Source organism: Danio rerio, chromosome 4, assembly GCF_052040795.2.
Source record: "Danio rerio strain M-AB ecotype USA chromosome 4, GRCz13ab, whole genome shotgun sequence".
Lineage (NCBI taxonomy): Eukaryota > Metazoa > Chordata > Actinopteri > Cypriniformes > Danionidae > Danio > Danio rerio.
The window spans coordinates 49,984,189-50,009,661 of record NC_141024.2 but is presented as its reverse complement, the minus strand read 5'-3'; the positions used below and the strand labels follow the sequence as shown (position 1 = coordinate 50,009,661).

The 25,473-nt window shown below is 40.4% G+C and overlaps 2 protein-coding genes and 1 non-coding gene across 3 annotated transcripts in view; 2 read left to right on the top strand and 1 right to left on the bottom strand.

The window, feature by feature from the left end:
* The window catches only part of LOC137490965 (protein NLRC3), a 766,684-nt gene that overhangs the window by 33,218 nt on the left and 707,993 nt on the right, over positions 1–25,473 (top strand). The window lies entirely within an intron of this gene.
* trnat-ugu (transfer RNA threonine (anticodon UGU)) lies at positions 10,288–10,361 on the bottom strand. The gene has a single exon. It is a non-coding gene; the product is annotated as a tRNA-Thr (tRNA).
* On the top strand, positions 19,891–23,194 carry LOC137490968 (uncharacterized). Its single transcript, XM_088650773.1, has 2 exons — positions 19,891–20,648; positions 20,732–23,194. Exons 1-2 carry the CDS (start codon positions 19,934–19,936, stop codon positions 20,767–20,769), a joined length of 753 nt encoding a protein of 250 aa, XP_088506899.1. The 5' UTR covers positions 19,891–19,933; the 3' UTR covers positions 20,770–23,194.

The following is a 25,473-nucleotide window of genomic DNA, read 5'->3' as shown; positions in this document are numbered from 1 at the left end:
ATGTATCAAAGCTTCTTGCCAGTATGAACAGTTAAAAACAACCCCCATGTCTCTATCACACTGCAGCATGACAATATCAGTCTGAACCTCTTTAATGGCAGTCTATGGGACAGTTGCTAGGGTGCAGTATCTGGTTGTTAGGGTGTGGCTAAAAAGTTAAAAGGCCATCAGTGATTGGCTGCTGGCTAGACTGAGTTAAATGAGCTCAGCCATTAGTCTGTAGGACAGTTTGATGCAGAGTTATGAGGTCACAAAGTTTGATCCAATGTAAAGTCAATGAGAGCCTTTTGCAATGGAAGTCTATGGGATGGTTTCTAGGGTCCAAAAGTGGTTGCTAGGGCGTGGCCAGAAAGTTTAAAGGTGATCAGTCATTGGCAGTTTGATAGTCTGAGTTAAATGAGCCCAGTTAGAAGTCTGTGTGACATTCTGATGCGGAGTTATTAGGTCACAAAGTTTGATCCAATGTTACGTCTATGGGATTTTTCCGACGGTCCCGGGACGTTTTTCGGGAAACCGAAAGTCGGAAAGGATATAGCAACTCGAGTCAGAATAGTTCGGAGGTCTGACCCGAGTTTGATGGTCATAGCTTGAAAGGCCTAGGACGAGAGAGTTTAATTTTTAGTCTCAGAAGAAGAATAATAAATATAATATTAAGTTTAATAGGATAACAGTAGTCTGGCTTGCTACACAAGCCAGCCTAATTATGTGACTTATCAGCTTAGTAACTAAAGAAGCATCACATTTGTCCATGCAATCAATCAATTTGTGCACGATTATGTAAAATGTTTGTATTAGTTTGTATTTTCTTTTCACATAACACAAAACTGCTTCTTAATGATATTTTAGTATGTTGAATAATTTTGTGTTAATTTATCAGTGAATGGTGTCGTGCTGCTTTGACTTCATCCTTGCAGGCTCCTGATAGATTGATATATTGATTCAAAGGTCAAGGGCAGCCATTTTGTGTTTTAGTCATTGTAGTCCTTGATTTACAACACTTAAGTCAGAACTTAAGAATCACTCTCAAACTCTACTGAAAGTGGCTTTTAGATTCTTTATAAATCTCTCATACTTCTGAAAAAAAAAAAAAAAAGTCCTACTTCTTACTGAGAATTTTTTGATATTTAAGTCAAAGTTTAAGACTACTCTTAGGAGCATTTTAAGAAGTTTTATGCATACGGTACGGCCCCTGCTCTTTATTAATTACTTGGGAGTATTAAAGAGATTCAAGTGGAAAGTATTTAAAAAAACAAAACAAAAAAAAACATTGACAGATTTTTTTTTATATAGTGAGTAGCTGAGCTGATGTAGTTTGCATTCAAATTTTAGTTTTTTTCTGCATTTCTTTTAATATAGCAACTTAGTGTAAAAAAGCCCATGGCTTTTCTGAGCATTTTATCCTTGATGGTTATTGAAATGTGCATGAATAAGTCTTATTTAGCTTGTTTATATATTGCTTTACATTTTCTCAAATAAAACAAACAAAATACACTTTCCACTCAAGTTGTGGTGAAAAAGACCAACAACAAAAAAGCTTTACATTCAGCCATGCACGCACGCGCGCGCACACGCACGCACGCACGCACGCACGCACACACGCACACACACACACTCCCAATATTTCATACTACTCCCACATGCTACTGCTTCAGGTTCAGCCATTTTAAAGTCTAGGCCCCACCCCTTCCTGGAACATACCATTATTGTAGTCCCAACAAATTACATAAACAAAACAATTAAACAATCTTACAAAATACACAACATACTGCAAAATAGTTAACTCGCACTGTAATTCATAAAAACTATATTCCAAAATACACATTTTTTCACAGCCCATTTAAAATATTATCAGTGCCAGTGCGATTACAAATCACCCCCGTGATGTGGTATTACTAGGACTCCATGTTATTATAGATGCAATTGACATGAACCTCAACTGCAGCCGGTGATCAACGAGATTAGCCGAGCGCAGGCAGGGGCGAAGTTGATAACGAAGCCGTCAATCATTTATTTATTTATAACAACAAAAGATTTACAGTACAAATAAAACAGAATACAGTCTCTACAAACTATAGTTCATTTTTGAACAATAATTATAAATAATTATTAAAAAGGGGAAGCGAGAGCGTAATATAAACATACAAATGAACAGGCCTATTAAATACAAGGCAATAAGCACACATTTTAGGAGTTTAAACATCCCTCTAGGCTAATACTTCTTGTTTGAATATGCTAAAGGGCTTTACATTTATTTACATTTTTGGCTTTTAAACTTTCCAATATATATTAGTGTAAAACCCTAAACAAGGTGTTTTGATTAAGTCTTAAACAATGATGAAGATTATTTTGGATAATGAAAGCATTTTCAAAAAAGCACTTTAATATAAAAAGATTGAACAAAAAGACATTCCTAAAATAAATGAGCTACACTTTAAGGGTGCTTTCACACCTGTGGATCGATTCAGTTGTTCTGAAACAGAGATTACAAATGTTACATTGTTGCTCTTTGCTCTTAGAGCGGTTCACTTTCACAATGCAAAGTTTTGTCACGTGCGAGTAAACTCTCCTCACATTGGTCGGAGTGTCAGGGTTTATTTTGCAGTGTCCCGCTCAGCTGTCAGGAGAGGTGGTAGTTTGGTGGTGATTGACAGGGTGCGCGCGACGTGTCTGAGGAAAGATGCGGTGGGGAGGGGTGAGATGGGTGCGCGACGATGCCTATTTGAGGACCGGGAGGGAGACGCAAGATTACCGGGAGATCATCACTCGTTTGCGGGCATCCGGAGACTCGCGAAACTTCCCGCCCTACTTATAATTCTCTCTTCATATAGCCGTAAGCTTATTACATATCCATAAAACACTATGATATAACCATGATCGGATTGCTTTCTCACTGCAATTGAACCGCTCCAGGGTTTGTTTCAATCGAGCCATGACCACCTTATTCAGGCGATCTCGGAGCGATTACTTTGGCGTGGAACAGAGCGTGATTGCCCTGTTCACATATGCCAAACGAACCGCGCTAACTGGGAAACGAGACAGGTTCCGAAACAAAACTGTAGGTGTGAAAGCACCCTTAGTAGAGGTTTCCCTGAAAAAGCAGGTACATCAATGTCACTTTTAAAACGTGTGTATAAACGGCCTGACAGGAAATAAAATATATTTTATAATTATATAAATCATTTTATAATTATTTAATAAAATAGTTCTTTAACTTAATTTGTCAAGAAAACTTTAGGGTGTCAGGATCAGTGATGATCATTATTTTATTTCAAGTCCTTAAGACTAATTTGAGTTAATATTTAGGTTATTCACTAATATATCGTTTAAATCGTTCATGGAGCTGAATGCAGTAAATAGTCTGTATAAAAAAAGTAGGAAATAAACCCAACAATCTTGCATTTCTAAACAAATTATTTAACAAAACATGATTACTGCAGTAAAAAATATTTTAATAATGTTAATTATTTTAATAATTTAATATTTTAATATCTTTTAATAAGCATGATATATACAAGATAGAGAGGGCATGAAAAGTGAATTGTTTGTTTTGAAACTTTTGAATCGAAAGTTGTCCAATAATAAACTTGAAACACACGTGGTTGTTGTCATGTGGGGAACTCGGCCAATCGTGTAATATCAGAGTCGTCATCGCAGTTCCAGCAGTCGCTCCTCAGACGCTGCTCGGTCTGATTCAGTTGTCTGATCTTGGACCGATGTCGCAGTACTTTGATGCCACATGTGACAGTCACGTGGCGTCGGCGCAGCATCAATCCTGACAAAATTTCTAACCAGCATGCACCACTTTAAGACAGATTTCGATCTATCTGTGCAGCGCTGCATGAAGTTGAACGCACCTTTTTCTGTTGTAAATGCCTAAAAACTAAAAACAAGATAAAACCCATGGTCTTCCAGCAGTCCGCTCAACTGAGACCTACAACACAAACACTGTACATTGAGGATATTTATAACAAGTTTCAAATATAGATGTATTGAATTACAAAAAGGACTTAATGTCAAAACCTCCACGATAATTTCAGACTTCCTCATCTGATGTGGAGAGACCAGCATGTCTGAGCAGAGCCTTTAGGAGGCGGATCTCAAGTCTGGCCTTGGTTTACTGCAGTTTGGTCAGAGTCAGTTGTTCCTTTGCCAGACGAAGCTCAGCTTCTGCCCTTTCTGTCTCTTTTTACAATTGTTGAAAGTGATTTAAAAATCAGTGCTTGCCATTCTTTGCAATTTTTTGGTTATTCTGTAATCATTGCAGGCATCACTAAAAAAAATTCTTAAAACAATCAATTAGTGACAGAACAAAGTTTTTTTTTTTTTTTCAATTTTGACAGCTTTTTGGGGATTATTTCACGAGGCCAAACTCTCAAAACCAAGATTGGATTAATTGATCAAGTTTAATTAATTTAATTATGTAATCCCTTTTTATTTTTATTTTGAAAACCCCATTTTAAAAATTTGATCCAATCCGTTATGCAAAATCCTAGTGGATTACTTTCGAAAAAACAGGCCCAGACTATAGTGAGATTTGCTAAAATCCCCAAAATATGGAAATCCAATTCAATTCACCTTTATTTGTATAGTGCATTTACAATGTAGATTGTGTCAAAGCAGTTTCACATAGAAGATCATAGTAAATTAAAACAGTGTCAGTTCAGATTTCAGAGTTTAAGTTCAGTTCAGTGTGTTTTAATAGTCACTACTGCGAGTTCAAACACTGAAGAGCAAATCCATCGATGCGCAGCTCTGCAGGGCCCGAACCATGCAATCCAGTGGCGACAGCGACGAGGAAAAAACCTTCACCAATTGACAAAAGCGAAAAATTTAAAAACCTTGAGAAAAACCAGGCTCAGTTGGGCATGACTATTTCTCCTATGGCCAAACGTCCTGTGCAGAGCTGCAGTTTAGGCGCCGGAGGCTGGAGAATGCTGGACCTCAACGAAGACTCTTCTGTCCCTGGAGCGTCACAGGAATCAGTCTCATGTAGAGGTCTGCATTTCCTTGGCTGTCCCGCGGGACCCAACCAGATTTCTACGGCACGGGTATAAATTTCTGAATAAATCACGGGAGCGGTCGGTAACGGGTTTAGTTTGGGACGGGAGCGGGCTGTCTAGCAATATCGCTTTCGACTCCCGAGTGAGCACGCTTATGTATGTGTGTAAATGAAATAGCGCGATGCTGTGTTTAGCTTGTTTGTTGCAGTGTGTGTGTGTATGTATGCGCACGCGCGAATGAGAGGTGTGTGTGTGTGCGCGCGTGCGCGAATGAGAGATAGAGCTTTGCCTGTGTTTGTGCTTGGTGCTGTGCGTGTGTGTGTTTATACAGACAGCTTGTTTAGCGGGATCGGGCGCGGCGGATAGAAAACGGGGCGGGTCGGGCAGCGGGACATCAAGTGCTTAATTTAAGCGGGAGCGGTCGGGTTCCGGCTAAAACCTGGCGGGTGCGGGGGGGAGCGGGATTCAAAATTTAGTCCCGCGCAGATCTCTAGTCTCATGCTCTCCACTCCTCCATGACCACCACAGCAGCTGCTCAGGATACGGCCTGGTCCAGGATTATGGAAACCTTGGGATCATCTTGTTGCTGGTCTTGGATTGCATCAGTGGCACTGCAAAGTCTCTGGGGGTTTCGGGATGAGTATCCCCAGGTGAAGATAGAGAATAAAGAGAATAAATAGTGTAGCTGCTGTTCACAGTGTTTATAAACAAGATGCAAAAACCTGCATGGGGCACATTCATGTATCATAACATTATGTGAGAGAATCGCTGATGAGTCGCCGATGCCAGTGCGATATTTGGAATAAAACATCTAAATATCTGGAGCTGTCGACAATTCAAATCATGCCGCCTGAAATGGGATTTAACTGAAAATAACATTGGCGATTGCCTACAGCCAATGAGAGAGCAGCATTTACTCTAGTGTGAATACCTGCAGGCCAGCAGGAGGTTGGGGGAGAAGTTAAAAGCGCTCATTTTCGGTTTATTTTGACCCAAGAAATGGAGGAAAAACTTGTGGAGGTTTGACAGCAGAACCTGTGTCTGTTTGATGTTTCATACAGAAAGTTAAAAAAGAAAGTTAAAGAGAAATAGCTAACTCCATTCGAACCCAGGTGAGCAAATATGTACATTATCTACCCCATTAAAGGCTTCTTTCTTGTTATGTAATTAATAACAAAAGATATACTATGTGTTTTAGTAGATCTAACGCTAACTTTGTATCCCTCTAATTGCAGGTTGAGTTGTGAAATATTCTGTGTACAGGATTTAGACCCAATAAGTAATAATTTTGTTTAAGAAAAGGAAATTGTTGGTCATCCAGTTTTTAACATCTTTAATACACTCAGTTAGATTAAACAGTTCGGATGTATTGTTAGGTTTACTTGAAATATATAATAGAGTATCATCTGCATAGCAGTGAAAGCTGATTCCATGTCTTCTAATAATGTCTCCCAGGGGTACCTGGGTTTGCTGTTTAAGAATCCTTGCTTGTAAAATGCGCTTTAGAATGCTTAGTTTACGCAAACTGGATGAACGTGATCACGCGTGTAGATCTGAAGAGTGTCGCTCTCGCCGAAAACCAGGCTGTTGCATGCGTTTGTTCCCTAGCGACAATAACAAACACCTGATATCGATGTCCGTATTCCTCAAAGTTGTTTAGAATTAAATGTTTAGTGATGCTGTGACACTACGCCTATGTGTGCCTTTTTTCATGCACCCCTTTGATGCTTCTTATGTTTTTGCCACAGCACCGAAATTAGGCACCAAAATTCATACGCTGATTTAATACCGGTACATACCGGTTACCAAGGTACTGGTGCTATAATGGCACCGGGTTTTGGTACCCAACCCTACTTACAAGTCAGGACCTACTAAGCCACAGTGCCACAGCTGAACAGCAGGCATAACGTTCTGCACTAAGTGCCTAACAAAAGATAACATGTGTTGTTAACTCTGTTTGTTGCTCTATCCATTACGCCTCAAAGTTATGTAATGTCATGATTCATTTCATTTAACTCTGTAATAGAATCACAATCGTTAGCTGCACTAAGGGACTGCTGGAATTTGAAAGCAAGATCTCCTGTTTACAAGGTAGGCACTTTGACCAACTAAGCTACAGTGCCACAACAGGCAGAGAAGGACACATTTGCTTGATCAAAAAAAATAAATAAAATGAATCAAGAAAAATACAAAGCAACAACAAAAACAAGCATGTCAGGATGCAGAAAATGCAGACAAGATATACGTGGTCTTTTAGAGTCTGGACGATTATCTCTCAAACCTAACAGATATACTGGCCTCTATTCAAGATCAAAGCAAAATGTTTAAACTATGCTTAATCATGTGTTAAGTGTTTTTTGGAACCTCTATTTACATTACATTCAATCCCAGCACTTACCTGTAATATCTGAGCCGGCAGCGTCCAACAGAACGACAAAGAATAAAGCATTAAGGAGGCTTCTGAAATTCTTTAAAGAGCCACATGTTGTTTTGCAAGGACACAGTGGAGAAAGCCCATAAATTCAGACTCTGGTGCGACTCAAACCCACAATCTTTGAATTTCAAGCTTAGAATTCCAACACACTGTTCATTGCACCACAGAGCCACATGAAGTGGTGTTTTGAGTTTCCATTGTATGGGCAGCACATTTCATTCTTCAAACCCAACAAAGGTACAAGCATTCTGCCATCCAAGCAGTCTCAGATGGATTTCAGAACTGCTGATGTTTGAACACAGGCTCTCCTGTTTACTAGACAGGTGCTTTAACCAACTAAGCCACAGCACTAGCTTAGAAAGTATACTGATGGGTAGCATGAAAGGTCTAAAAACAAGCAGACTGTCCCCTCTGAAAAGCTCTAGTAGCCACCTAGACTCTGGTGAGCTGTGTGTTGCACCACAGAGCCATAAAACAGAATCTTTCGAGGCTCTACGGTGTGCAGAACCATTTAGCAATCTGGCCTTTGTGCAATCATATGCTATTGGCCATGCAAAGAGTTTCAGATCAGAAAGCCACTCTCCCAAAATCTGAGGAAAAGGTGCAGTTTCGATTTGAACCTAGGACCTGCTCTTCCCGAGACAGGTGCTCTGGCCAACTCATTCTCAGCACTAAAAGAAAAAAAAAAACCACACACAATACTTTCAAACTCAGTCTCATTTAAGACAGTGGGGGAAAAGCAGTATGTACTGTGCTTTCCACTTAGGTACTTTGCACATTCATAAAGAGGCTCTTGTATGACAAATCCAAAAGGTTTGATCTCCACAATAGGTGGTAGCCACTTTTGCCCAAAACCACAGGTTGTCTTCAAGTCATTTCTCAAGCCTACTCGGCACTGCACCTTTTTCTAATCTCCCTTGTTTAAAACAGCTCAATTAAAGAGCCCATATTATGGGTTTTTGAAAAATCCCCTCCATGTAGTGTGTTACACAGCTCTAAGTGAAGTGAAGTATCCAGCTAAGGCTTAAATCTGTAAGAATACAATGTTTTTAAACGGTTGATTCATCTATAAAAAAGCCGACTCATGGTGCTTCAAACGAGTCGCCTTGATACCGAGTCATTAGGTGTTTCGCCATGACGTACGAACAAAACCAAGTTATTCACCTGCACGCGCAAACCCGGGAGATTTCAAACCTGAGGCCCCACCCTCTGACGCAGAAACCCAGACACACACACACACCCACAAACACACGCACACAAACATGCTGGTCGATTGAAGTCACACTGCAGATGGATATTATATCGAGTATCTACCCAGAGATGAAACATCAGCATTATAACCAAGCAGTTGGAAACTTCTGGAAACTACATGCTACAAAGAATACTTCATCTGCGTTTGTTAAAGGAAGGATCAGTAAAGAGTAACTTACTGATGGACATGTCAGGATTAGTTTCTTCCTCCATTTCTCAAGTGTAAGTACGTGCGATTAAAGTTGCCTCGTTTACTCTAGCTTGCAAATGTATTTAGTTGTGATTTGTTACTGTATCAGGTTAACTGGCTATATTCTCTTATCGCGTGCAAAGTTACGTTAAAAACGCGACGCGTGCTGCTTTGTGTACGGAGCTTCGTGGTAGAGGTCTGCGGCGCGGGAATAAATTTCCGAATAAATCGCTGGAGCGGTCGATAATGGGTTTAATTTGGGACGGGAGCGGGCTGTCTAGCAATATCGTGAATATTGCTATGCGAATGAGACAGAGAGAGAGCTTTGCCTGTGTGTCTGCTTGGTGCTTGTGTGTATGTGTTAGTGCGCACACGCGCATATGAGAGAGAGAGCTTTGTCTGGCTGTCTGGACTGTTTAGCTGGGTGATTTTCGGTTGTTCTCCCCCGCTCTTTAGCGGGATCGGGCACGGCGGGCAAAAAACGGGGCGGGTCGGGCACCGGGACAAGAAATTCTAAATATAAGCGGGAGCGGTCGGGTTCAGGCTAAAACCTGGCGGGTGCGGGCGGAAGCGGGAGCGTTGTCATCCGGAGGTGTGTGTGTTTGTGTGGGAGCTAAAATCCACGCCTACACTATCGATCGTGTATGAACTGTGATTACTTTTATATTGTGCATTTCACTCTCTGACTGAAGGCAGTCGACCAATCGCAACAGACTGTCATCGGTCCAATCAGCGCAGATTAGCTTCGCGCTAAGGAGGGGTTTGGGAACAAATAAATCACTGGACGATTCATACAGGTGTCGCTGAAATAATTAGGTAAAAATAAATGCAGATTATAAGACCATGAAAGTGTTTTTTGACCTTGCATGCATATTAGACTGTTGTTGGAGACCCTTACAACCAAGATATGACCCTATTTCATGTATAATAAGGGCTCTTTAAGTCATAAGTGTCATTGTAGATTACCTAGTATCTGAGCCTGCACTGTGCAATGAAAGAAAGAAGCAAAACGGGATGGACAGACGCCTAAAATGTCGGAAACGCCCCGCACCTGAGTCAGTAAAGAAAAAGGACATCGCTTATAACTCTGGTGGGACTCGAACCCAGAACCTTTGAATGCCTCCATTGACAGCCTAGACAGCCTCCTGTTTACTAGACAGGCACTTTGACCAGCTAGGCGCCAGGCACTGAAAAGAATGGTCAACTGTCAAGCTGGTTTTATATAGCTCTGAGGGAGGTAGCATTTAAACTTTGAGTGGCTCAATTTCTAGGCCTGAACTCCAGTGTGCTATCCATTGTGTGCTCCAGTGTGCTATCAATTTGCTCAGATACATGCTGTTGTTGGCCATCAAAAAAGATTTCATATGTGCAAAAGTTCAATTGAATATTTATGGTCTACGTATCTGAGGAAAAGGCACTGCTGGGATTTGAACCCAGGATTTCCTGTTTACAAGACAGGCACTTTGACCAACTAAGCCACAGCGCCTGATGGTTATAAAAAGGGCTAATTGTTTGTATGAAAAAAGAAAAGAAAAACTATATAGTTGAAGCGCTGCATGTGTGAATGTCTCAACTTGAAATATTGAATTCCAATTTGTTATGTATTACCACACCATGCATTATGAAGTCATCGTCCAGAGCCCACTTGAACGAGCAGCGCTTTTAAGATTTTGAGTTTTGTTAAGAAGCTTAACTGCTGAAGAGTTTGCTGCGAAAACACTTGCAATTCTTAAGAAGAAGCTTCTCTAGGACATGAACATTAGGCACTGTTAGGACTTGAACCCAGCATCTCCTGTTTACAAGAAAGGTACTTCGACCAACTAAGTACACTCTTATACATTTTATCTTATACATCGTGTTTTGCCCTTGTGAAACGTATTTTATGAAAATGTATTTTTATTTTGAGCACGTGAAAATTTTTTGTGAATATAAATAAATGTTTTACGCGTGAATTTGGTTTTATGCACATGAATTTGGCTACACATGTGTACATCGTGTCTTTTGCATGAATTCCTTTTGAGACTAATCTGATTCCATTCGAAAAGTCTAAAAAGAGGCAGACTGTCCCCTCTGAAAAGCTCCAATTGCCACCTAGACCACCAATGAGCTGTCCGTTGAGCCACAGAGCCATAAAACACCATATTTTGAGGCTCTACGGCAGGGCTATTCAATTGGCGGCCCGTCAGCCGAACTTTTCTGTTGCACGAAAAAGTCATGACAACTTGCAAACTATGCACTAGTTTAAAGTTCCAAGTATGTACACCGAGACTAATACCCACACACATCAAATTAACTATAGCATATCAGGTCTTTTCCGCTTGCAAGTTTGTTATTTCTAATGTAAGAATGACAATATGTGCGCACAAGCAGGGCAACGCGCTTGCCTCTGTCTGGGCGCAAGCAGTAGAAAACATCTCATGGTGAGATTTGTGCGTGCCTTTCAGTGCAATGTAAACAAAATATATGTTACAAGAATTATTGGCAACACTTTCTTTTACAACCCGCAAAGTACCGCGTAAGTACAGTGAAATAACGGTGTACCTTTCTGTACGTATGGTATAAGTAAAATGAACGTACGTGTAGGTACAAGGGAACAAACTGTAATGCTTGGGTGAATAGGGGATAACAACTAGACATGCTACACGCAAAGTACCGTGTAAGTATATTAATTTTACAGTGTACTTTTCTATAAAGTGCAAAGGAACAAATGGGTAATGTGTGAGTAATAAGGGGGTAACAACCAGATATGCAATGCTTGGGTAATATGGGGGTAAGAACCAGACATGCAACACGCAAAGTACTTTGTAAGTAAATTAATTTTACAGTGTACTTTTCTATAAAGTGCAAAGGAACAAACGGGTAATGTTTGGGTAATAAGGGGGTAACAAGCAGATGTGCTACACGCAAAGTACCCCATAAGTATATTAAATTTACGGAGTACTTTTCTTTAAGTATTATATAAAGAACGATGCAAGGTTGGTCACAACCTAATGCAACCTGCAAACACCTGCTTAAGTACATTATTAATAGTACCCTTATTCAGTGCTTGGGTTTTTATAAGGGTTGTTTACTAAACAAAAGATTCACAACCCGTATTGTATATTGTTTGTATTTTAAATCTGCAATTCAATACAAATATATATTTTCATACACCACTTACCTTGTGAAAGCTTACTCGTCGATCTCACCATCACCAGCAATTTCTCAACAACACTATCAACAAATACTTTTGCATGATATACGGTCAGGGTTTAATGCCGATTACAACAGGCTTGCATTTTTACTGCTGTCTGCAGAACGGAGGGACCAACTGTTACATTTTAGTGAATAGCTGATGTTTTATTGAAAAATGTAGTGTGCAATTTTTCATTCAATCAATTAAAACTGCAGCTGTAGTTTTCTGTTCTTACTGTTCAAATATACACTTGTGCGTTGAAGTCCAGCTTGTTCCCTCCTTGTTCCCTGTAGTTATAAGGTAAATACAGCATTTGCGGGTTGTAAAATAAAGTGAAGCCTTGTTCCCTTTAGTTACAAAGTAATTAAATATGCTGTAACAGCATTAGCTGTTTCAAGTTCAAAGTACTTGTAAAAGTGCATACCATAATAAGCACAAGCAAAAACATGAATTTCACCAACTTCAATAACAATTATTTATTATTAACATTTATTAACAAACTCTCAAACAAACTTTCTTACAAACTTGTATCACACAATAATTATAAACAATTGAACAGATGGGAAAAAAAAGCTGCTTAATTATTTACTCAATTGAAATGAAGAAAGAAAGATACAAGGAAACAAAGATCAACGCCTGAACTTGTTTTTTCATAGGCAACAGCTTGTGTTCCTTCTTCATTCTGATAATCTTAAAACTGGGGAAGGAGACAAGAAACTGTTTTAATTCTTTTGAATAGCATTGGAGTGTTGTTCCATTGATATATGCTGGAACTTGATACAGTTCTCCCTCCGAAGCAATTGCCACCTGTAATCAAAAGTGCGGAAATTTAATTTGTAGAATTTCAAAAAGGGATGGCAATAGAAACCAATTAATATCAGTCTAACAGATTATGCAACCCTCATTGAACTAATAATTACTGTCAGTAGTTGTCAAGAGCCCTTTCAGATTAAAAGTAGTTTGGTTTGTTGGGATGGATCTAAACTCTTCAAGAAGGTGAATATGCAGTATTTCTATTTCCAATATTATTTAACTAGAGGCTGTATTTTATGCTGCTTTTGCACTGTATTGCAATAATGAATTTTTTTCTGGCATTTAGCTTATGCTCTGATATAGATAGGGTGAAAAAAAAGATTGCACTGATGAATCACTCAATCTTAACAAAAAACAAAAAATTGTAACGGGGAGACTGACACGGAGATATCCATTATGCAGTATTTATTAGTCACACTTTCACTCAAACAATCAACATGCAAAAAGGTGCGAACATACAACAACAACAGCAATAAAGGTCTTAGGGCTGGCGGCTGACAGACACAGAGTGAATTATCAGGCATGGGTCAGAGGCAGGCGGCATGATTCAGAGTCCGTGTATCAGGCTTGGGTCGAGGGCAGGCAGCGAGTATCAGAGTCCGTGTAACAGGCTTATGTCGTGGGCAGGCAGAAGGCAAAGCAGTCAGAAACGGGCTGAAGTAATACACAGGAGATCAGGCAGGATATAACGCTCAGTAATGCTGGCCGGGGCTGAACAAGACTTCGCAAAGACTGAGTGTTTGAGTGCGGCTTATAAAGGGTACGTGGGTCATTAGCGGGATTCAGTTCAGGTGTGCTGGATCAGTGCAAGTGGATGATGTAATGCTTAGAAGTACGGAGATGGTGGCCTCTGCTGGCCAGCGAGGGGAGTGACTGGGACCGAGTCGGTGACAAAAATATAAATGCATCACCTAAAGGAAGGTGCCTAGTTGGAACATATTTAGATCAAGCTGTAATTTTCTAAGAATATTTGTTTAACTACTTAGCAACAACACTAAAATTATTACAACATCTGTGGTCATACATACCCCTGCAATTATACTTGTGTAACGCCGGGGAGTAACACCACAACAGGAGGTAGGATCCAATATGCAGGTTTTATTCACAGTCAGGCAAGTAGTGGTCAATATGGGAGCAAACAGATATATGTAGACAATCCAGAATCGTAGTCAGTAAACAGGCAATAGGTCGTAAGGCAGGCGGCTAAACAGGATGACAAGGATAAACAGGGCTAAGAACAAAACACGGGAAAACAAGACCAGGGGCCTGTTTCAGAAAGGAGGTTAACTGAAAACTCAGAGTATTTTAACCCTGAAATGAGAGAAACTCTGAGTTTTCCGTTTCAAAATGGCAGGTTTGTTAAACTCGAGAAAGCAGGGTAAGTCAAGCCTGTTTCTGAAAGAGAGTTAACTTTAACTCAGAGTCAGTTACTGTGGTAACTTACTCTGTGAATCTAACCTGGTCAGAAGCAGGTTTTATTCTCTAAACTCGGAGTTTCTGTCGGTCTCCTCCCCTTTTTTAAAGATGAAGCGGTATTTCTCGCCTTAGTCTTACGTTTCCACCCACCTATTTTAATGCTCATTTTGGATACGTGCATAAAAACGATTGATAGAAATGTCATGATGCACATAACTTTTTAAAATATGCATAAAACACGCGCATAACTGAGTAGGATAAACTTTTATTCGATAAAAAATGTGCGCATAAACTACGATGGAAACACTTTTACTGAACAAATTACAGTATGTACATTAAAAAAAGATCATGATCATATGATAATGAAAATGTGTGTAAATGGACAAACCAGCAGGCTGGGCACACTGTAACGTGTCTTAAATATTGTTTTAGTCATTCTAAAATGCCTTAACTGTTTCAGTATTAGTGTATATTATTAATTACCTCCGAATGTCTGGTGCGTGTCAAGAGTCTCCGCGTCTCATGGCTTCAGACGCCCCCATGTGTTCATTGTGTTTCAGCATTGTCTTCTGACATCGAGGCGCAAGTACATTAATTAGGCTAAATAAAGAATTAATTGACGCAGCTTCTTCTACCACAGTAAATTCTGTTTTTACTGTTGATATTTGGTGCCAGTTTAATCAGGAAGTGATGATTTTTTTTCTCTTTGACTCGTTGGATGGAATTTTATTTGCATCTTTTATGCAATATTCCAGTTTTGCACATAAATTTATGTAATATATTTGGATGGAAACATGGCTATTGCCTACATTTTAGTCACACACAGAAGAACTGTACGAGAATGGCTTATCCTTTTTTAATAAATAATTAAATTAAATTCACCTTCGACACGCACTGTAACTAGATTAATGGGATTATTATTCTTTCTAAAAATTATTTTTAGTACTGCTTACCTTCTAAATGTTATATTAACCTCTATCACTTGATCAATAAAAAAGGCAGACACACAAGTGCACTGTTAAATCATTTAAAACTAATAAATGTATAAAAAAGTTTAGAAAAAAAATATAAACGTCACAAATTACATTACTTATTTTATTATACTTAAATATTTAAATACTTAAAAAGTGAAATTAGGCATTAACTTGAGCAGCTGTTTTCCCACGCTAACTGTCTCTTCTTCACTGATGGTTGCTTCTTTTTAAATATATACACTCATATTTGCTATAACTTTGCATGAGAACATCAAGTTCAGCTGGAGAAAGAAATGGTGATCTCTTTTATAAGATGTTGCCATAGTCACTCGTAATGTCTGCGCTCCATTGATAATGCCTTTTTAAAGTAACGGTGTGCGCGCTTAACTCTGAGTTGGTCTACTCGAAGTTGATTGACCCAGCTCAGATCAGCTGTTCTGAAACCGAAAACTCTGAGTTTTTAATCTCTCGGTAAATCAACTCAGAGTTCAAGTTTAAACTCTAAGTTGTTTGAACCTCCTTACTGAAACAGGCCCCTGAAATCCACCACCAGCTCCTTGGTTTTGCTGATGTTGAGTGAGAGGTGGTTTTCCTCACACCACTGCGTCAGAGTGTGTACCTCCTCTCTGTAGGCCCTCTCATTATTATCTGTGATTAGGCCCACCACTGTTGTGTCATCTGCAAATTTAACAATGACGTTGGAGATGTGTTTGGCTGTACAGTCATGTGTTTACAGGAAGTAGAGGAGTGGACTGAGAACACAGCCCTGTGGATCACCAGTGTTGAGGATCAGTGTGGATGAGGATATGTTGTTCAGTCTGCTTGAAAGGAAGTCCAGGAACTAGTTGCACAGAGAGCTGTGTAGATCCAGAGCCTGGAGCTTCACCACTAGTTTGGCAGGCACTAAAGTGTTGAATACTGAGCTGTAGTCCACAAACAGCATTCTCACATATGTGCTTTTATTTTCCAGGTGAGACAGAGCAGTGTGCAAGGTGAAAGCAATTGCTTCATCAGTGTAGCGATTATTCCTGTAAGCAAATTGCAGAGGGTCAGTGTGAGCGGACAGTACAGAGCAGATGTGCTTTTTAATCAGCTTCTCAAAGCACTTGTTGAAGATGGGTGTCAGAGCAACTGGACGCCAGTCATTTAAGCATGTGGTTTTAGATTATTTCAGTATGGGCACAATAGTAGCTGTCTTAAAGCATGTGGGAACCACAGGCCGAGAGAGGGAGAGGGAGAGGTCTGGGCCATAGCTTTCAGGATGCTCCGAAAAGATCTCGTTACGTCCACTACAGAAATAGAGTGTGCTGACTGTTTCGGTATCAGCCGCGGAGCGCACAGTGTGTGGGTGCTGTCCTGGGCTTTAAAGCAAGTGTAGAACGAGTTGAGCTCGTCCGGGAGAGACGCAGAAATGTTCACAGTGAGGGGTTTGTTACTTTTAAAGTCTGTGATGTAATTAAGTCCCTGCCACATACTCCTCCCCTATACCTTGTACCTCTGTATTGATGTTTTGCTGTTTTGATAGTTTACCTGAGGTTGTAGTTTGCTTGTTTTTGTTCCTCAGCATTTCTGGATTTATAGGCGGAGGTTCACACTAATAGGGCTGTTCGAACTTCGCCATTAATCTATGGTTTTGGGTTAGGGACAGATTTTTAGACAGTTTAGATATGGACAGTTTTTGTTGGGACCGTGTCTTCTATACACTTTCTGATGAAGCATGTAACGGTGTCTTGAGTAAACTTTAGGTCGTACTCACACTAGGTACAGTTGCCTCGAACTGGGCCAAACCGCGCTTGTCCCCCCTCCCGTCTCCCCCGACAGCCTGCACTCACACCACAAATGGGCCTCGGCACGCTTACGTCATCGCTGCTGCGCTGTTCAGTGAGAAGCGCTCTCACTCACTCAGCAGCACAGTGGAGATTTCTCTAGTTATATCGTTTCAGTCGTTTGATATGCAGTGACATGCAGTCAAATATTTCACCAAACAGTCCTTAGGGATGCATTTACACGCAGTCAGATATTTCGCCGAACAGATCCGCCACTTTAGGCGCTTATAAACAATCATAAAGCCCTAGTGCTGCAGGAATGAGGAGGTTTGCTGAAGGCGCGCAACTGTCTGCGTCTTTAATAAATTACGGCAGTTTGCGTTCACTGAACAGTAAGAATGATTAATAAATCCATATGAAACAATCCCTTAAAGTCACGTCTCTCTTTCAGTTTCGGGTTTTGGCACGTTTTGCACTCACACTACAAACGTACCGGCCAAGTGAACCGCGCTCAGGCCCTTCTCTTCCAACCGGGCTAGGGCCAGCCAAGTGAACCGTGCTTGAGCCCGATTCAGCTAAGGGTCTTCTCAACGATCCGGGAAACTCACACTTCTCAAACGATCCAGGAAACGGGCCTGGGCACAGTACGGATGGCATAGTGTGAGTAGGCCCTTAATGTCGTCATCAGAAGCTGTCCGTAACATCTCCCAGTCCACAAGTTCAAAACATTCTTGAAGTATGGAATCCGATTGGTCCGTCCAGCTTTGAAACGTCTTGAAGGTGGGTGGTTCCCGTTTCAGTTTCTGCCTGTAAGCAGGCAAGAGCAGAACAAAAGAGTCATCTGATATGCCAAACGGTGGGCGGGGGAGGAATTTGTTGGCGTCCCGGAACGGAGAATAGAAGTGGTCCAAAATACGGTCACCACGCATGTTTGTGGTGATATGGTGATAGTATTTTGGAGCGATTTTCCTGAGATTGGCATTGTTAAAGTCCCCTGTAACAATAAACGCTGCCACTGGGTGTGTGGTTTCCTGCTCGCTTATGCTCCCATTCAGTTCCCTTAGCGCCTGCTTTGTGTTGTATTTATAACAGCTGTGAACTCTCTTGGTGCCCAGTGTGGTCGGCACCGAAGCATAAGGTATTCCAGATCAGGAGAACAAAATGATCTAACTGGATGTATGTTTCTCAACCATGAGTTGTTAATAAAGAAACAAACACCTCCTTCTTTGCTTTCCCTTTTGGTTCTTTCATTCTATCCACAGTATCTTATCCATAGTATTCTATCCATAGTATTCCCTGTCTGCTAAACAAATTTTAGAGAAACATTTTGTTGTAATTATGAATATATACAAATAAAAATAGGCCATTGTTACGACCCCCTCGTTCAAGTTGCAACATAAAAGAGCTCAGACAACAAAAAAATTATATATGCAACTTATTTATTATACACAACTAATAAAACAACAAATCAAGAAACAAACAAATGTCTAGGGGAAAATAAAGAAAATAACTAACTTTAACTACACATATAAATAATGCCAAACAAAACCATAATATTGCCAAAATAAAGAGATGGTCTTGATGCGAAGACGGCCAGTAGCCACACTATCCTGCAGAAGCTAGCTCACTCTCGCATTTATATGCTTTGAACCAATTGGGGAGTAACCATGGCACCTAATCAGGATCTTCCACATCCAAAGTAGAATACCGGGGTCGTCACACCATTTACACCTTTCAAATCTGTGTCTTATCAATGTGACCAAAATTACTTTTATGATCAATTATGCAAGAAACTCTGAAAACTAGACTGACAGCGTTTCAATTTACAATGACTTCTATGTTAGGCGACTATGACACAATTTACATTGTAAAAGCTGTAGATAAATAAAGATGAATTTAATCTGCTTAAATGTGTACAGGTTAATGACTGAACAAAATATGATCTGATTTTATTTTACATTTAACATGCATCAAAATAAGTGTGTGTAGCCAATGTTTCCAGTGTCTTTTTACTTTTCAGCTTTTGATGAGAGATTTTTAGACTTAATGAAAATTAATCTGTTATTTATTTATTTCAGACCTAATTGAAGAGAATGAGAGGAAAGAGGAGGAACATCATATCAAAATTGAGGAAAAAACTCATTTACAGACTGATGGTATTTTGAAAAGGAGAGACAAGAATTGTTTCACCTGCACTCAGTGTGGAAAGATTTTGGCAAGCAAAAGCAAACTTAAGATTCACATGATAATCCACACTGGAGAGAAACCATTCATGTGCACTCAGTGTGGGAAGAGTTTCCGCCAAGCATCATCACTTAATAAACACATGAGGATCCACACTGGAGAGAAACCATTCACATGCACTCAGTGTGGAATAAGTTTTAACTGCTCATCATACCTTAAACAACACATGAGGATCCACACTGGAGAGAAACCATTTACTTGCACTCAGTGTGGGAAGAGTTTCAACCGCTCATCAAACCTTGATCAACACATAAGGATCCACACTGGAGAGAAACCAATAACGTGCACTCTGTGTGGGAAGAGTTTTCGCCAATCATCATCCCTTTCTAAACACATGAGGACCCACACTGGAGAGAAACCATTTACGTGCACTCAGTGTGGGAAGAGTTTCCGCCAAGCATCATCACTTAATAAACACATGAGGACCCACACTGGAGAGAAACCATTTACTTGCACTCAGTGTGGGAAGAGTTTCAACCGCTCATCACACCTTAATCAACACATAAGGATCCACACTGGAGAGAAACCAATAACGTGCACTCAGTGTGGGAAGAGTTTCCGCCAATCATCATCCCTTTATAAACACATGAGGATCCACACTGGAGAGAAACCATTCACATGCACTCAGTGTGGGAAGAGTTTCAGCCAATCATCAAACTTTAATCTACACATGAGGATCCACACTGGAGAGAAACTTATAACGTGCACTCAGTGTGGGAAGAGTTTTCACCAATCATCATCCCTTTATAAACACATGAGGATCCACACTGGAGAGAAACCATTCACATGCACTCAGTGTGGGAAGAGTTTCCGCCAAGCATCATCACTTAATAAACACATGAGGATCCACACTGGAGAGAAACCAATAACGTGCACTCAGTGTGGGAAGAGTTTCCGCCAAACATCATCACTTAATAAACACATGAGGATCCACACTGGAAAGAAACCATTCACATGCACTCAGTGTGGAATAAGTTTTAACTGCTCATCATACCTTAAACAACACATGAGGATCCACACTGGAGAGAAGCCATTTACTTGCACTCAGTGTGGGAGGAGTTTCAACCGCTCATCAAACCTTGATCACCACATGAGGATCCACACTGGAGAGAAACCATTTACTTGCACTCAGTGTGGGAAGAGTTTCAACCGCTCATCAAACCTTGATCAACACATAAGGATCCACACTGGAGAGAAACCAATAACGTGCACTCTGTGTGGGAAGAGTTTTCGCCAATCATCATCCCTTTCTAAACACATGAGGACCCACACTGGAGAGAAACCATTTACTTGCACTCAGTGTGGGAAGAGTTTCAGCCAATCATCAAACTTTAATCTACACATGAGGATCCACACTGGAGAGAAACCATTTACGTGCACTCAGTGTGGGAAGAGTTTCCGCCAAGCATCATCACTTAATAAACACATAAGGATCCACACTGGAGAGAAACCAATAACGTGCACTCAGTGTGGGAAGAGTTTTCGCCAATCATCATCCCTTTATAAACACATGAGGATCCACACTGGAGAGAAACCATTCACTTGCTCTTAATTAAATTAAATTCAGCTTTATTTGTATAGCGCTTTTACAATGTAGATTGTGTCAAAGCAGCTTCACATAAATGGTCATAATAAATTGGATCAGGGTAGTTCAGTTTTTAGTGTTTAAGTTCAGTTCAGCTCAGTTCAGTGTGGTTTAAATCATTACTGAGAGTCCAAACACTGAAGAGCAAATCCATTGATGCATAGCTCTACCGATCCTGAACCATGCAAGCCAGTGGCGACAGCGGAGAGGGAAAAAAAAAACTTTACTGATAGAAGTGAAGAAAAAAAACCTTGAGAGAAACCAGACTCAGTTGGGCACGACCATTTTCATTTCTTCGCTGGCCAAAAGTCTTGTGCAGAGCTGCAGTCTCAGCAGTGGAGGCTGGAAGCTGGCCTCAGCGAAGACTCGTCTGTCCCTGGAGCATCACTGGAATCAGTCTCATGTTCTCCACTCCCCACGACCACCAGCGCAGCAGCAGCTCAGGATACGGCCTGGTCCCGGATATGGAAACCTTGGGATCATCTCGTCGCTGGTCTTGGATCCAATCAGTGACTCCGCATAATCTGAGGACCTCGGGATGATTATCCCCAGGTGGAAATGAAGAAAAAAAAAGAATAATTAGCGTAGCTGCTGTTCATAGTGTATATAAGCAAGATATAGAAACTTGTGTGGAAACCCGCTAAGTGGTGCATTGAGTGTATGCTTTACTAAACAGATAGGTCTTTAATCTAGTTTTGAACTGAGAGAGTGTGTCTGAGCCTCGGATGTTATCAGGGAGGCTATTCCAGAGTTTAGCAGCCATAAATGAGAAGGCTCGACCTCCTTTACTCAACTTTGCTATTCTAGGTACTACCAGAAGCCCGGAGTTTCGAGATCTTAAAGAGCGAGTTGGATTGTAGCGAGACAGAAGATAAACAGGAGCTAGATAGGTGAGAATTAATATTTTAAATTTAATACAAAACTTAACAGGCAGCCAGTGTAAGGAGGATAAAATTGGGGTCTGTGGTCACACCGGACTTTTCTCTCCATAGACTTTCATTCATACGCACGCAAATGTGTCAGACTGGAAACGTAAGTTTGTGCGTCAAGTTTCGCAATTCACTGCCTTGCAAGGTTCAAGCTTGGTGAACTTTGACCTTGGAAATTGCATCACTTGACTATGTAAGACCCACACTGGAGAGAAACCGTTCACATGCACTCAGTGTGGGAAGAGATTCAACCGATCAGCAAACCTTAATAAACACATGAAAATCCACACTGATGTGAAAGAGTATATGCGCTTATTACAGCTCCAAAATTGAATCTGCACCAGACAATTTACTCTGGAGAGACCGTACAAGTGTTTTTACAAGAGGTTTAATCAGTTAACACATCTGAAAACAACAGGATTCACACTGGAGAGAAACCGTACAGATCTGATCAGTGTCTACAGAGTTTTAATCATTCGGCGCAGCTTAAGAAACACATAGGGAAAAAAGTTACACACATGACATGAATGCAGCAAAAATTTTCTCTGTGCACTGGATGTTTCATGTCTGAATAATGTTTGAAAAGGCTGAGTGACAGTATACTGTTTTCCAACACTCCTACACTGCAGTAGGTGGGGTTGTAAATGTGTTGCGCTTCTCGCGTTTACCGTAAACACCGTGGTGGTGGCTGAGAGAAGAACTGTCATAAACATCTGGCCAACAGCTCCTCTGCAGCTTAAAATCTCTTTGCAAGTGATTGTACCAGTGCAGATAAATTTGTACTCTCTCCAGTGTATTCATGTAGCTAGTGTTGTTTTAGAAGATGTTCACTGTCTGACTCCCTGAATGAGAGACATCACTGGGAAGACACCGCACATCAAAGAAGGTGGAGCTCTAGGACGCTTAGTTTGCAGTATACCAGGGCCTCAAGTTTTAAAAGCCCATTCAATTGTCCTGTGTTGCAGCTTTTATTAGTGAAGTTTCTTTACTTTTAGATTCTAGATTTTTCTAGTTTACTTCATTTACTTTGAGTCGAATACAAACTTGATGAATATTTTAGGATTTAGGCAGAGCGACAGGTATTAAGTTTTACAATATTTATACACTGTGATGACTCCAGATTAGAGCATGTGGTAAATTCTGATTGGATGCCTGCATTACTCATCAATGGGTATATAAAAGTTGTTGTGCTAGCTACCCCAGGACACTGTGGCTACTCAGGAGTCCACATGTCAAGACCTGCCATCTCATTGGCTCTTTAACCTTATGGTTTTGTTTTGCATTACTTTTGTCATGTAGTTAAAGTGTTGTGATTTTATCCTAAGTTCTTTATCGTCATTATTATCCCTAGAAATTTGTTGGTTGCTTTGATTGTTTGTTCTATGAGTTACTTTTATAATAAATAATTTGCATTCAGGCTATTTTGTTGGCACTCTTATGGTGCGACTCTAACAAGCGGGTCATAACACTTCGCAAAATGTGGCCGGTTGTATCCAAGATCTTGTTCTTTTCAGTCATGACCATAGGTGAGTGTAGGAACCTAGAATGAGCAGTAAATAAGGAACATTGCCTTTCGTCTCAGATCCTTCACCACAACAGACAACCACATCAACTGCATTACTGCTGCCGCTGCACTGATCCATCTTTAAATCTCACATTCCATTCCTCATGGAAAACCCTGATACTTGAACTCCATTTGGGGTAAAGACTCTCCTCCAAACTGGAGATGGCCACCTTTTTCCAGTCAAGCACAATGGTTTCTTAGAGGTGCTGTTTCTTTCCCTGCCATGTCACACTCAGCAGCAAACCGTCCCACTTACTCCATGTCCTATGAAGCCAAAAAGACAACGTTATCTGCAAATGGCAGAGACAGTCCTAGGCTGCACCTAAAATTCTGTCAGTAAAAATTACTGTATTTTTGAGATCAGCCTGAAAAATAGCACATTTACAAAATAAAATGAATAAATGGATGGATGGATAGACATTGTAGTGGTGGAAGGGGAAGTTGGATGGCTTGTGTAGATGTTAGATGATCACACACACACACACACACACACACACACACACACACACACACACACACACACAAGTAATAGCTTCTAGCTTATTTTTATTACGTTCTTCAGCAGTAACAAGCTTTTCTGTTCTGTCGCTCCCACCACCGACGTTCCCCTCTAGCTCCACCCACTTCCGTTACATCACTTGACACACAAGAAGCTACATCCCCCGCTTTTTTATTTCCAATATTTTTATTGCATTTTTTCCAGATATTATACAAACTTGCAAATGTATATGAAAAATAGAAGTCCTATCAGCAAAGAGATGACATGAAATACATAGCAATAAAAACAAGAAATCTGTAGAACTCTTTAAACAACCTTACATTTTTCTACCCCCTTCTATGCACCATCCCTCCCATCTCCCACCCCTCCCTATTTTCTGAGGCCTTCAATAAGTATGTAACGGTGAATCAAGACACTGATAAATAAATAATAAACATATAAACAAATAAATAATAACATTAGAAAAAAAATTATAAATAAAATAAATAACAATAAATATATGGGTAAATACAGAGGATGAAAATGTAAAATAGAAACTAGAAGTCTCTCTTTCTCCCTTTCGAAATTCTAGTCAGCAGTTCCTGAAATGTTAAGGTTCTCAATGACTGACAGCATGGGACTCCATGTTTTGTTAAAGGAGTTCAGTGATCCTTTAAAACAATGTCTCAGTTTCTCAAGATAGATGCCATTAAAAATCTCTTTAATCCAGTTTTCTGATGAGGGAGGGGACACATGTTTCCATTTGAGGAAAATTGCGCGCCTGGCGAGCAAGGTGGTAAAGGCAATGACGCAGCGTGATGTTTGTGTAGTTGGGGATGGAAGATAACCAAAAAGGGCAGTCAGAGGGTCAGGAGTGATGATTATATTAAGAGCTTGAGAAAGAATTGTAAAAATATTAGACCAAAAGGTTGTTAATTTTGAACATGACCAAAACATGTGAAGGTAATCGGCAGGTGACTGCTTACATCTGTTACAGGCATCACTTCTGCCTGGAAATAATCTAAAAAGTTTATCCCCCGCTTTTTTAGCAGGTGACAAGGCAACAGAAAGTAAAAAAAAATAAAATCAGGTAAATGTATATACAGATCTGGCATGAACTAACACGCGCATGAAACAAAGTGATCTCGCATGGCCACGACATATGGCGCGTTAGCACGGAAAGATGGTCTAGCAAATAAAGACATGAACAGTAGGGGGCAGTCGTGTACTGTAACGCACTGTATTGAAGCCGGAGCATTCTTTACGCATCGTTATAACCTAGAACACTACTTCATACAGGTGCGTAGATGTAGGGTGGACGGTGGTGATGCTTAATATTAATAGTTAAGTTTTCTAATTCACCACTGAACAACAGCTGATTAAACATCTGTGTCCTTTGAAGAAAAGCAAGATGGAGCAAATTAAAAAATAAAAACACAAAAAAAAAATGCATTTAGAAACAGCTGAGAGATCTCTCTTCCCTTCCTCACAATGGTTTGGTCCACTGCCCGCGTCCCAGCTCACGCAAAGACTATAGAATATCTTAAAGGGACTTTGATCTCACCTACTCTATGCACACGGGTCAAGTGTGCGGCTGCCTAGTTAACCTCGAAAGCGATTCTCTTGGTTCTCAACGAGGGGTGCGGAGAGATAG